General features: G+C 41.3%; 1 protein-coding gene across 5 annotated transcripts in view; it reads left to right on the plus strand.

Annotated features, from left to right (window-relative positions):
* The window catches only part of MAPK6 (mitogen-activated protein kinase 6), a 45,785-nt gene that overhangs the window by 13,514 nt on the left and 17,585 nt on the right, over positions 1–14,686 (plus strand). For 4 of the 5 annotated variants that reach the window (XM_053594056.1, XM_053594058.1, XM_053594059.1 and 1 more), the window contains exon 2: positions 12,386–13,574. In XM_053594056.1, the coding sequence (XP_053450031.1) occupies positions 13,020–13,574 (555 nt within the window). In that variant the 5' untranslated portion in view covers positions 12,386–13,019. Of the gene's footprint in view, positions 1–10,517; positions 10,642–12,385; positions 13,575–14,686 lie in introns of all 5 variants that reach the window. The other variant, XM_053594057.1, reaches the window with a different exon arrangement.

Genomic DNA, 14,686 nt, shown 5'->3' on the forward strand with positions numbered 1-14,686 from the left:
TCGCTTAAGCCCAAGAATTTGAGATTGCTGTGAGCTGTGATGCCACTGCACTCTACGGAGTGCAGACTCTGTCTCAGAAAAAAAAATCTTGAAATTGCATGCTCCCCCATTCCAGCACTTTAATCTTAATTGTTCCATAGTTTACTTCTACAAATACTATAAATTACAATTGTTAATATTTTTGCTTAAAAGAGTCAGAAACAGTAGTATTTTTTTTTTTTGGCCGGGGCTGGGTTTGAACCCACCACCTCCGGTATATGGGGCCAGCACCCTACTCCTTGAGCCACAGGAGCTGCCCAGAAACAGTAGTCTTTTAAAGACATCTAAACTTGGATAGATTTTTTTTAATAGGCTTTTTATATTATCCAGATATTTGACTTTTATGGTTTTTGTTCATTTCTGTAGATCTGGGGTTACATCTGGTATCCCTTTCCTTCAGCCTAAAGAATTTCTTTAATCTTCATTAGGATAGTGGTGAGTAAAAAAAAAAAAACACAAACTACTTTTAGAATTTTTTTGTAGTAAAAGTCTGCTGGAAACAAATTCTTTCCACTTTCATTTTCTCTTTGAAAATGTGTTTATCATCATTTTTGAAGGATATTTCCCCTGGATATAGAATTCTGTGTAGATAGTTTTATCTTTTGGCACTTGAAAATTATTTTGCTGTCTTCTGATTTTCGTTGTTTGTAGTGATAAATCAGCTATCATTTTTATTGTTCTTCCTAGTATATACTTTGACTCCTTTCCCTGGTTGCTTGTTCCTCCTTCCCTCCCCAGTAGGTACGAGTTTCTTTGTGTTTATCCTGCTTGGATAAACAGTTCATTAAGTTTCTGGATCTGTGGGTTGGTGTTTTTTATCACCCTTGGTGAATGTTTTATCCCAGTACCTCTACAGACACTTCTGCCCCATCAGTATTCTGAACCTTGCAGCATTCTCACTGCTTTTCAGCCTAGCTCCCAGCTTATCAGGCTGCTGGGAAATTTGCTTTGCTTTTCTAGTCTCACCCCAGGTTTTCCTTATCTTCTGTTTTTGCTCTAATTCTTTGACCTAGTCTTAGCAGGGACACTGTCTTCCTCTGTGCAGACTCAGAATGCCTCAGCAGTGTTTATCTCCTGCTTCTGGTCCTGCCTCCCTCCTTCAGAGGGCAGCTGCCTTGGATATGGTGGAGGCCTTTTGGTTCCTGGCTTTCTGGCTCAGCTTTCCTGCCTTGCTCTTAGACTTTTGTACTACTCAATGAAGATCCATAGGGAAGAGTTGGCAGGTGGGACTTGTGGCAGGGCCTGTTCTGAATTCTAATCTGTTACCACAGATTAGCAGTCCACATCCTGCTATTAAAAGTTCATTATAGGGGCGGCGCCTGTGGCTCAGTCGGTAAGGCGCTGGCCCCATATACCGAGGGTGGCTGGTTCAAGCCCGGCCCCAGCCAAACTGCAACTAAAAAATAGCCGGGCATTGTGGCGGGCGCCTGTGGTCCCGGCTACTCGGGAGGCTGAGGCAGGAGGGTCGCTTAAGCCCAGGAGTTGGAGGTTGCTGTGAGCTGTGTGAGGCCATCGCACTCTACCCGAGGGCCATGGGGTGAGACTCTGTCTCTACAAAAAAAAAAAAAAAAAAGTTCATTATAAATTTGTCTGGTTTCTCCTTGATCTTGTCAGTGGAAAATTCCTTGTTCTCCTGCCACTTCATCAGGAATGAGAATAGCTATGGTTTTGTCTCTGGAAGGGCTCTACATTTTCTGGAATTTAGCTTATTTAGATTTCTTTGCATCTTTAGGTCTCTGAGTTTTTTTGTTTGTTTGTTTGTTTTGGGGACAGAATCTCACTTTATTGCCCTTCGTAGAGTGCCTTGGTGTCACAGTTCACAGCAACCTCCAGCTCTTGGGCTTAGGCGATTCTCTTGCCTCAGCTTCCCGAGTATCTGGGACTATAGGTGCCCACCACAACGCCTGGCAATTTTTTGTTGTTGCAGTTTGGGTGGGGCTGGGTTCGAACCTGCCACCCTCAATATGGGTCCGGAGTCCTGCTTACTGAGCCACAGGCGCCACCTGATCTCTGGGTTTTTTAAATACTGTGATTTTTGTAGTTCTTCTAGCTTGTTGTGGTTTATAGGGTAAGTGTATTAGTGTTTTGCAACTTTCTGCATTCTAATCAGAATTGGAAACCTTGATCCTCCTATTAAAATTAAAAAATGTGGGGTGGTGCCTGTGGCTCAAAGGAGTAGGCGCCGGTCCCATATGCTGGAGGTGATGGGTTCAAACTCAGCCCTGGCCAAAAACTGCAAAAAAAAAAAAAATAATAATAAATTAAATTAAAAAATGTGAGGGCAGTGCCTGTGGCTCAGCGGGTAGGGCGCTGGCCCCATATGCTGAGGGTGGCGGGTTCAAACCCAGCCCCGGCCAAAATGCAGCAAAAAAATAGCTGGGTGTTGTGGCTGGTGCCTGTAGTCCCAGCTACTTGGGAGGCTGAGTCAAGAGAATCGCCCAAGCCCAAGGATTTGGAGGTTGCTGTGAGCTGTGTGACGCCATGGCACTCTACCAAGGGCGATCAGGTCAGACTCTGTCTCTACAAAAAAAAAAAAAAAAAATTAAAAAATGTGAGGGCTAAATGAAACCACAGAAATCATGTAGTTTAGTCCCCTTGTTGTCCTGATGGGGAACTGAGACATAAAAATGTGAAATTCTTTGACTACACAGCTAATTTAGCCATAGATTCTGGAGTAGATTCCATACCTCTTAACTCATGATTCATTTCTTTTAATATGGTCTGTCTTAGTTTGTGTTGCTATAATAGAGCACTTAAGGCTGGGTAATGTATAAAGAAAAATGTATTTCTCATGGTTTTGAAAGCAGGTGCCAGCATGTGATGGGGGCCTCCTTTCTGCATCGTCCCCTGGTGGCAGAGCAAGAGAGGGAGAGAGAGGTAGGCAGCAGGAGGGGGCTGAGCTTGCTTTTGTAACAAGCCCACTCCCATGGTAATGACATTAATCTATCCTCCTTTCATTAGTGATTAAGAATCATGTTTTATTAGCACCATCTCCCAACATGGTTGCATTGGGGTGTAAGTTGCCAATATAAGAACTTTGAGGATCATGTTTAAACCTGTTGTACAGGCTTAATGAAATCAGGCTGGAATTTTTCTGTAGTGCCAAACTGTAGTATGGATCTGGTAGGAAACATACTTTTCTTTCCTTTTTCTTTTCTTTTTATCTCCTCTCTTCCTTCCCCTCCCCTCCCCTTTTCTTTCTTACCTTGAAAGCTTTCTTCAGGTCTGGAGAAAATGGCAGACAAAAGAGGAAGAATATTTATTCCAGAACAGTTATATGCCATTCTGAATTATTTCTTTTTAAATTAGAGAACCTTCAACGCGTCTTCTGCATTTGATGAGCGTCCTGAAATGTTTTGTATGGCCTTGTGCAATGTGACCAGGGTTAGCTAAAAAACAACGGCAGTTATGTTTGATCCACAGTTTGGGAAGCTGTAGTCTAGATGTCGTAGACCCTGCTAAAGTGGGCTGAAGAGAGGTGTCAAGGTCCTGCATGTATTCATGATACCTATGTTGGTAATTACATGGGCAGATAGGACTTTTTACATAGTTCTGTTCATGTGGTTATATAGGATACTATTTAAGTGGCACAATCCTTCCCTTATCGCCTCAACAAAATGAAACAAGCAAGGACCATAACAAAGCTGAAGTGTTTCATTTCTTCATTCTGCATAGGTTGAAACCAGCTGCTTTCTCCATGTTGTTGGCAGACCTCTGTGTTTACTGTAAGGTGAGAGAGTCCTGGTGGAATGCCTGGAAAGGAAAGTACCATATCTAGGAATCTTCACTGATGTTCCCCGTTGGTAGATCATAATGTGATCAAATTCTGAAAAAACTGAAGATAGGGCTTGTCTTCTCCAAAATAGCCTACTGCCAAGTAGAGTATGCTACTTACCCTAATTCATGCAATACCATTTTTAGGGTGCCTAATGCCAGGTACTATGCTCAGGAAAGGTCAGCAAAGCTACTTAGTCCCAAACCTTTTCTTTTATAATGGACAGAGCCATAAAAAAAAAAAAAAAAAAAGAGAGAGGAAAGGCATGGTGCCCTGAAAAATGAAGAGTAGAGGACCCGAAGAAATTGGGGAAGGATGGTGAAAGTCAAGAGAATGAAAATGCTATTAGAAAAGAGGCCTGACAGTGCATGGTGGCTTGTGTATAACTGAGCACTTTGGGAGACTGATGTGGGAGGATTGCTTGAGGCCGGGAGTTAGAGACCAACCTCAGCAACATAGTGAGACCTGGCCTCTACAAAAAGTAAGAAAAATTAGCCAGACTGGTCCTGTAGTCTACAGCTGTACAGACTACACCTGTAGTCCCAAGCTACTCAAGTGTGGGAGGATCACTTGAGCCAAGGAATTCAAGGCTTTACTGAGGTGTGATTGTGCCACTGTATTTCGGCCTGAGTAATAGACTGAGATCCCATTGCTTTAAAAAAAAAAAAAGAGGAGAAATAAAAGTGCTAAATGTTAACAGAATGGGAAGGAATCTGACCCGTGTTATACCTTAAAGCTTAAACCAATTCCTGGCACATGGAAAGCATTCAGTACAATTTTGTTGAATGAAAGAAAGTGTGATGGACGGATGGAAAAATTGAATCTGATTTAGTGAAAGTGGTTAAAAATATCTTGATTCTCTCCGCTTCTGTGCCCATGTTGGGATTGTATTTTCCCAGTCCCTTGGCTGTGTGACCATGTGACCCCTTTTGGTCAATAAGACATGAGTAAAAGTAACTGTGTCATATCTAAATAAACACCAGTGAGATATTCTCATTTCTTATTTGGTACATTGAATGTCAATGGTAGAGAGATAGTAGCTACTTCTCTCTACCAGGGTTGATAACAGCTGTTTCGGGCTTGTAGATGAGCAAAATTTAAGACTTTGTTTTAAGTCAGTGAAATTTGGGGGCTATTTTGCAGCTATCCTGCCTGCTGCAAAAATTTTATATTTTAATCTGATCGGAATCCTCAGATGTCCAAAAGTACTTGAACAAAGAGGCTGCTCACATGTCTCCTGTTCCTATGCACATATTTGCCCCAGTGTTTTCTTTTTGTTTCTTTTTTTTTTTGGTTTTTGGCCAGGGCTAGGTTTGAACCCGCCACCTCTGGCATATGGGACCGGCGCCCTACTCCTTGAGCCACAGGCGCCGCCCTGCCCCAGTGTTTTCTTAACATTAGTTAGGCTAGGAATGAATCTGAGATTGAAGGTTCTGGCAGGAGGGAAATAGGATATGGATGAAGGGTTATTGTAAGTGTTTTTAAATTTCCAGCCATAAGTTTGTGTAAGAGATTGTGCTTGTTTAATGTTTAGTGTGTAGCAATTTCTATTTGTCCCATTCTGGGCATACCCCTATTACAAGTGCTTGGGAATAAAACCAATGGAATTTGTTCTGTGCTTTTGTAGACGATAGACTTTTAGAATTGGGAGAGTCTAAAGATTCTTTGACTAGTTTGTCTGATCTGTGAAGTTTTGATATTCCAGAAGGGGTAGTTTATAAAAGTAGAGGTGAGCGGGTGGTGCCTGTGGCTCAAAGGGGTAGGGCGCCAGCCCCATATGCCAGAGGTGGTGGGTTCAAACCCAGCCGTGCCCAAAAACTGCAAAAAAAAAAGAAAATAAATAAAAGTAGAGGTGAGCAACAAAATAAATACAATGGCATGTATTTTATTATTATATAATGACTTTTTAAATGGCTAAAGGCAAATGAAAGTCCCCGTTAAAATTTAGGCAAAAGTTTAGTTAGACAATTGAGGAACAAACGGTGGTAGAAGAGGAATGTTCTGTTTTTAAATGAGATGCTTTGTTAGAAGCTATGTAACCACGGCTTTTTACTTTGAAAGTTTGTCTCTGTGGCTAAGCATACTAGGCAAAGCCTATTTAGGCTTTGGCGGTTTAGTTTTAAAGTCCCATCTCTTCCCATGTTCTAAGATTATTCACTGATACTAGTTCATGCTACTGGCCTGCTTGAGGTCCAGATCCTGAAGGGGGTCACCAATAACTCCTAGGGCCACCCTGAATTAGGAGGAAGGGCTTTGTCAAGAATGCATGTGAGCAAGCTAAGCTGTAGGGCTTGGCCATCTCTGTCTGGAAACTTAGTAGCTTTGATGGAAGCTTGAGAGGAGATCTCAGGGAAGGATGAATTTCCTCTTAACAACACCTATTTGTGCCAGGGTTAGGAGACAGTACTAGATGAATATAAGAAAAGCTCAATCTTTTCCTTCGCTCCAAAAGTAGCTGGGTTTTTGGCTGAGGAAATACGAGGCTGGCTAGATTTCTGTTAACTCAAATTACTCACTTGACTCAAAAGAAGATCAAAATAGGGAGGGAGAGGGATTGCTTGTCAGTGTAAATAGGCCAGATGACCCATGTCCACATTTAACCGTGAGAAGCAGGAGAGTAGAAGGTGGTAGAGAAAACCAGGAAAGTAACCTTTGTGTCTAAGGGCCTAACTCATACTTACTTTGAACATCCAGATGACCTTTCTGACATAGGCTGAGTTGTTCCTGGATAAAAAGAAAATGAAAATCCCATTTCTACAGAGTGAGTACAGAGGACAGATTGAGGTTGTTTATTTTATTTATTTGAAACAGAGTCTCACTCTGGCACCCTGAGTAGAGTGCTGTGGTATCATAGCTCATAGCAACTTCAAGCTCTTGGGTTCAAGTGATTCTCTTGCCTCAGTTTTTCTCATTTTAGTAGAGACAGAGTCTTGCTATTGCTCAGGCTGGTCTCGAACTCCTGAGCTCAAGCAATCCACCTGCCTCATCCTGTCCATAGTGCTAGGATTATAGGTGCAAGCCACTGTGCCCAGCTGTTTATTTTAGAGGGTCTTTACTATGTCACTTAGGCTAGAATTTCTGGGCTCAAGGGATCCACCTGCCTCAGCCTCCTGAGCAGTTGGCACTACAGGCATGAGCCACTACTACTGGCTAATTAAATTTTAGTGTGGAGATGGGGTTTTGCTATGTTGGCCAGGCTGGTCTTGAACACCTGGCCTTGAGTGATCTTCCCACCTCAGCTTCACAAATGCTGAGATTCCAGGCATGAGCTATCATATCTAGCCAGTTATTCTTTTCTTTCTTTTGCATTTCATAACTTAATACACTTAGGCTTGATTCACAGTACCCTGTATTTATTTTGGTATGAGGGGATAGACCAGATGACAGAGAGCCAGGGGGTAATTTAGAGAAGAGAGGAATGTTTAAGGAGACAGCTGTGGCTAATGCAGTTTCAGGGACCTGCTTTGTAAACTTAGGAAGCTGGTACCCAGCCTGGACAAGAGCTTTGACTTCCATGTTATGGTAAATGACTGAAAGAAGGCCAAAGTAAAGCAAAACTCCAACTTTATTCTTATACATCATTCTTTGTACTTCATTTTCTTTACCAAGTTGCTAAAAACAAAACAACATTGTACCAACTAATTCAAACTTAATTAATGATCGATCGCTTTCCAAACAGCACGGAGTCCATACTCCTCTTGGAAGGAATGGGTGACACTTATTTGGAGGCAGAGAAATTGGATACTGGAAAGGTTCATTTTATAAGTTACTTTCCTTTTCGCCCCAGTTATTTCCTAGGCCTAAGCCTTGAACTTTGCTTTTATGAAGTTAGGTATAAAAGATAAAGTGGAGAAAAATAATTAATAATAGGAAATATCTACAGGGCACTAATGTGGGTAGAGGATGCTCTGACCAGTAATCTGCTGCTCCAGTGAGTTGCATGATTGACATGAAAGGTGAAAGTGATTGGAAAGATCAGAATTTGGAATGTAACTTCTACAAGAGTCAAAGTGATAAGAAGGAAACAGTTTTCTCTTTAGGGTCACTAAGAGTGAGCATAGGAGGTCTCTGCCTTTTTTATGGCTGCCAGAGGCACACATTCTGGCCTTTTTTTTTTTTTTTTGAGACAGAATCTCACTTTGTCATCTCAGTAGAGTGCCGTGGCGTCACACAGCTCACAGCAACCTCCAACTCCTGGGCTGAGGCGATTCTCTTGCCTCAGCCTCCCAAGTAGCTGGGACTACAGGCACCCGCCATAATGCCCGGCTATATTTTTTTGTTGCTGTTTGGCCGGGGTCGGATTTGAACCCGCCACGCTCGGTATATGGGGCGGGTGCCCTACTCACTGAGCCACAGGCACCACCCCACATTCTAACCTCTTGACCTCGGATCTCCCCCAGTGTGTAGGCTGTCGTAGAATGCTCTACCATTCCTTGGTACTACCCATTCCCTTTGCATTTCCTGGTTTTCTGTTGTTTTTTGTTTATCTCTAGATGCACCCTGAATTCCGTGAGGGCAGAATCTAAGTCTGTTTTTACTCACCAATTTTATCCCCATTGCCTAGTATATTGACTGAAACATAATAGGTACTTAGCAGATACTTGCTGAAGGAGTGTGACTGAATTGGAAACACTTACTAGACCACTCTGTGATGGGGAGGTATAGCATTACCCCAGCTTACTGATAACGGTGGGCTTACTTTCCAAGCTCTTGGCTGAAAAGGTGCTCCAGTGCCTTTGGTGTGTGTAGTGGGTGTTGAAGGATTCTGAAGACTACTACTCAGAGAAATGAGGCAGAGTCACCAAACAAAGCACCGACTGTCATTGTAAATGCTGCATTCCTCCCCCCCCCCAGATATTTTAATGGTGTAGTCTGCACTATGTAGTGGAATTACAGTTTTGTTGGTGAATATTAGTGTCTTTTCTTTGGAATGTATGGTCTTCATCATCCCAGTTTGTAAGGATGATTCTGCAGTTCTCAGTCGAGGCACAAATTCCTCCTACCTTCCCTCCTATGAGTTTTTACCCACTCTTTACCCCTGTAAGGACTGACCAGTTACTGAGATTTCTGAAAAGGCACTCTCATCCTTGCAGTTGTTTCTGGCTTACAATGTTTCTTGTTCTCACTGAAACTTAAAGGGGGCAGATATAGATGGAGGTCTTGAGTAAGGATCTCCTGGCTTTCTCTGACAGTCTGGCTACAGTTTCTAACTGTAGTGCTATTCTGATAATAGTGATGTCTATTAGTGAACTAGAAACTTACGAGAGAACTTCAGAGATTTTTTTTTTTTTTTGAGACTGAGCTTCAAGCTGTCGCCCTGGGTAGAGTGCTGTGGCATCACAGCTCACAGCAACCTCCAACTCCTGGGCTCAAGCGATTCTCCTGCCTCCGCCTCCCAAGTAGCTGGGACTACAGGTGCCTGCCACAACACCTGGCTATTTTTTGGTTGCAGCCGTCATTGTTGTTTGGTGGGCCCGGGCTGGATTCGAACCTGCCAGCTCAGGTGTATGTGGCTGGCGCCTTAGCCTGTTGAGCCACAGGCACTGAGCCAGAACTTCAGAGATTTTACTATTCTTATTTCATTTGTCTTTAGAACTTTAAAATGTATATTAAAAATGTAAAATTAACTGAGCTTTGAGGAACTGTCTACATTAAGGCAAGAATGTGGGTGTGAACGAGCATTCTTATTTCAGGTGAGACTAGAAATGTAAAATTTTGGAAATACTGAAGCCTTTGAAAAATACTGGTTTTCCTAGGATATTTGGTGGGGAACAGGAAGAATCAGGAAGTGTACAAATAGGGTGGCGCCTGTGGCTCAGGGAGTAGGGCGCCGGTCCCATATGCCGGAGGTGGTGGGTTCAAACCCAGCCCCGGCCAAAAACCACAAAAAAAAAAAAAAAAAAAAGAAGTGTACAAATAGAAAAAACTTGGCAGCAGAAGGGAGATATGCAATATTATTAGTTAAAGCCCTTTAAAAATCTTAATTATTTTTGTTTTTTAACCAATACAAAATTTTATTATTTCCATAATCACATTAGCTAGATCTTGAAAATACACCGTGCAAGACATGATTGCAAGAGGGACTTTATCTAACAAATGCAATCAGTGTAACCTGGCTTATTGTACCCTCAATGAATCCCCAACAATAAAAAAAAAAAAAAAAAAAAGAAAATACTCTGTGGCTAAATATCAAAGAGAGACAAACACCTCAATTGGATAATAGCAAATGATAACATGTTAGACTTAAATTGTTTGAAATATTTAATTCAAAACTTTGTTCACAAGCTTTAACTTTTAAGTGTTTTACTACAGATAGATTGGTAAGCTACAGAATTTTTAGGAACCCTTGTTTTGGCTGAAGAAGCAGATAAAAATTTGCAAATGGAAGAACCCATCTCTTGTAGTAAAACAAAGAAACCTGTTATGCTATTAGTGTCCTTCATAATATTAAGAAGAGTTCCTATTTATTAAAAGAACTGAGAGATAGCAGGTTTCAATTTTTATTAAATAAAGCTGTTTCTCTTCTACTGGATAATAAGTTGAGTTTACTGAGGACCAGAATCCTATTTTGCTCATGTCTGTTTTGCTCCTGCTTAGCATATAAGTTGCTCAATACTTGTTTATATATTAAATTAAATGAATGAATAAATTAGTGGCTTCAGATTACATTTTTCTGCCTAAAATATTGTCTGTTGTTTATTAGGAATTCTGGCCACCTTACTTTTTATAATGTCTTGTATGTGATTCTCTGGATACAGACATCTGCAGATTCAAGTATTGGGCCATTAAGAAACTAAAGAACCAGGGCAGCGCCTGTGGCTCAGTTGGTAAGGCGCCGGCCCCATATACCAAGGGTGGCGGGTTCAAATCCAGCCCCGGCCAAACTGCAACAAAAACATAGCCGGGTGTTGTGGCAGGCGCCTGTAGTCCCAGCTAGTCAGGAGGCTGAAGCAAGAGAATCGCCTAAGCTCAGGAGTTAGAGGACGCTGTGCGCTGTGACATGGTACTCTACCAAGGGCTATAAAGTGAGACTCTGTCTCTACAAAAAAACCCAAAAAAACTAAAGAACCGGTTGGCGCCTGTGGCTCAGTAGGTAGGGCACTGGCCCCATATACCAAGGGTGGCTGGTTTGAACCTGGCCCTGGCCAAACTGCAACAAAAAATAGCTGGGCATTATGGTGGGCGCCTATAGTCTCAGCTACTCAGGAAGCTGAGGCAAGAGAATCGCCTAAGCCCAGGAGTTGGAGGTTGCTATGAGCTGTGACGCTATGGCACTCTACTGAGGGCGATAAAGTGAGACTCGATGTCTCAAAAAAAAAAAAAAAAAAAAAAAAAAAACAAAACTAAAGAACCAGTTTATTTTTCCAGGGAGTCTAGGGAACAATCCTACTGTACTGGAGTTGAGGCTATTTTTTCCTTCCTTTGTATAGGGTATTTTTAATATTGTGAAATACTTCATATGTATAGAGATCAATAAATGAACCTTCATGTGTGTTGTGCCCAGCTGTAATAGGATTCTAATCTGCCATACTTGTTATTTTAAAAGAAATAACACATTAAACCATGAACAAATGATGGTAATCTCCTTCCTCATTGCTGAAGGTAATCAGTGTCATGAATTTGGTATCTTATGTTTTTTATACTTTTGTTGCATACACGTATGTACTTCTAAAATGGCATTATTTTTGGACCTGATATAAGTTGTTTCAGCATGTATATTTCTATTTGTACTTTGCGTTTTCAGTGTATTTTTGAAGATTTTAGCCATCTTTATTCATTTCACTACTATATTCCACTATATGAATATAACTCATATATCTGTTCTCCTAATTTTACATGTTTAGGTTTTCTTTTTCATTATCAAAAAAAAAAAAGAAAAATTCATTTGCCTTTGTATGTTCTATCAGTGATGTTAAAACACCTTTTTGTAGGTTTATTCACTGTTCATGTTTTACCCTTTCGTAAACCAAAAGAGCATGTTCTACAGATTCATTTTTCTTACACTGCTAGATTTTTGTTCAATATTTTGAACAGAGGATAGGCACAATTAATAAGCAAAAAGTAAACATGCTCTTTAATGAACTAACACATTGCAGGCAGGCTTGTTATATGTTCCTTAAAAAAAAAAAGTTACTGATGTTTTATCCTTCAAAAAAATAACAGGGTTCTGTAAAAATATTATGAACCTTGGGCGGTGCCTGTGGCTCAAGGAGTAGGGCACCAGCCCCATATACCGGAGGTGGTGGGTTCAAACCCGGCCTGGGCCAAAAAAAAATGTTATGAACCTGAACCTTCCCATACTGTTGGTATTTCAGAAATGGCATAACCTAATGAGCCCAAGTATTGTGAAGAATCTGATGTAGTGGGATCTGGAGCCTGGGCCAACACATTTAAATGGCTTACAACATTTTTGTAAGCTGTTTATGATTGGGGTAATTTGTCACTTAATGACCATAACTAAGTTTACTGTACCAGTGGTAGTTTTGCTAAATGGCCAGTTTGTGTTGTTTTACAGATTTGAAGAAAATAATTTTTCCCGTGATGGTGACTGTGCTTTTTCTCATCCTCCAGGTTGTAGCTGAGTAAGATGGACGGTAGCTTTGATTGTGATTGTGGTGAGCTGGAGCCACCTGATCACTAACAACAGACATTTCTGTTAACCAGCAGCTGCCAGGGCTTCCTGTTGAAATATATAGCAACAAAGGAAGAAGAGAAGCAAAACGGAAATAGTGCTTACCAGCACCTTAGAATGATGCTGCTCAGGACCAGTCCAACACTGAATGTATCTGCACTGTGAGGAGAATGTTCATAGAAGCCTGTTGTGTGCATATTTATTCACATTTTTGTTAAATGTTAAACCGTTTAGCACAGTAAATCTGAGTGCATAATATGTCATTTCATTCCGTTTGAGTTTCTTGAGTGTTTTCTTTAAATGTCTGCGGAGTTGCTGCCCCTTTCTTGAACTATGAGTACTGCAATCTTTTTAATTCTCAATATGAGTAGAGCTTTTTGAGCTTAAAATCTAAGGGGAACTCAACGGGCCTGGTTGGCGTATGCAATGAACATCAAGAAATCATCTTGCTGTGGAAGCATAATTATTTTTCTTGTCCCTTTTTGAAAGATCTTTCCTTTTGATGCCAGTTTTCTTCCTTGTTTACACAAGTTCAACAATTCGAAAGGAAAAGGCAATAGTAAGAGTTTCAAAATGGCAGAGAAATTCGAAAGTCTCATGAACATTCATGGTTTTGATCTGGGCTCTAGGTATATGGACTTAAAACCATTGGGGTGTGGAGGCAATGGCTTGGTTTTTTCTGCTGTAGATAATGACTGTGACAAAAGAGTAGCCATCAAGAAAATTGTCCTAACTGATCCCCAGAGTGTCAAACATGCTCTACGTGAAATCAAAATTATTAGAAGACTTGACCATGATAACATTGTGAAAGTGTTTGAAATTCTTGGTCCCAGTGGAAGCCAATTAACAGATGATGTGGGCTCTCTTCCCGAACTGAACAGTGTCTACATTGTTCAGGAGTACATGGAGACAGACTTGGCAAACGTGCTGGAGCAGGGCCCTTTACTGGAAGAGCATGCCAGGCTTTTCATGTATCAGCTGCTACGGGGGCTCAAGTATATTCACTCTGCAAATGTACTGCACAGAGATCTCAAACCAGCTAATCTTTTCATTAATACCGAAGACTTGGTGCTGAAGATAGGTGACTTTGGACTTGCACGGATCATGGATCCTCATTATTCCCATAAGGTACGTAAAAAGCCAGCTTAGTCCTTTAAACTGATGTAGCTCTTCAGAAGTAGGTAATTATCTTTCTATTTTGTGGCAGAATTTTTAATCAGATTGAACTTTACATAATGCCTTTTTTCTGATACTGATCAGTTCTCATTCACAAGCTCCGTTTTTGAAATGAAGTTAGAGTGGGACTCTAAGTACAAATTGCTAAATGTATGTGGCTATTTATTATAATGAAGTTCTACAGCATATGGTTAGTTATTATAAATTAAATTCTCCCTTATTTAAAAATGGAATGCATTCTTATCTGTTTGGAGCAGAATTATCTTATTTGAAGGTAAGAGGGAATGCTATTTCAATTTTTAAGGGTTTTTTTTTTTTTTTTTTGTAGAGACAGAGTTTCACTTTATCACTCTCGGTAGAGTGCCATGGCATCACACAGCTCACAGCAACCTCCAACTCCTGGGCTTAAGCGATTCTCCTGCCTCAGCCTCCCTAGTAGCTGGGACTACAGGTGCCCGCCACAACACCCGGCTATTTTTTTTTGTTGTAGTTCGGCCGGGGCCGGGTTTGAACCCGCCACCCTGGGTATATGGGGCCTGCGCCTTACCGACTGAGCCACAGGTGCCGCCCTTTAAGGGTTTTTTTTTAAATTAATTAATTAATTTATTTATTTATTTGTGGCTTTTGGCCGGGGCTGGGTTTGAACCTACCACCAGCATATGGGACCGGCGCCCTACCCCTTTGAGCCACAGGTGCCGCCCAAGGTTTTTTTTTTTTTTAAGAGACAAGCCTGCTATGTTGTCCAGGCTGATCTCAAACTGCTGGGCTCAAACAGTTCACCTGCCTTAGCCTCCGAAGTAGCTCAGACCATAGGTGCATACTACCATGTCCAGCTTAGGTCTTCTTTTGTCCCATTGAGTCTGTTCCATTCGTTTTTCTTTTTTTTTTTTTTTTTTTTTTTTGAGACAGAGCCTCAAGCTGTCACCCTGGGAAGAGTGCTATGACATCACAGCTCACAGCAATCTCCAACTCCTGGGTTCAAGCGGTTCTCTTGCCTCTGCCTCCCAAATAGCTGAGACTACAGGCGCCCACCACAACACCCGGCAATTTTTTGGTTGCAGCCA

Source organism: Nycticebus coucang, chromosome 6, assembly GCF_027406575.1.
Source record: "Nycticebus coucang isolate mNycCou1 chromosome 6, mNycCou1.pri, whole genome shotgun sequence".
In the NCBI taxonomy this organism is placed as follows: domain Eukaryota; kingdom Metazoa; phylum Chordata; class Mammalia; order Primates; family Lorisidae; genus Nycticebus; species Nycticebus coucang.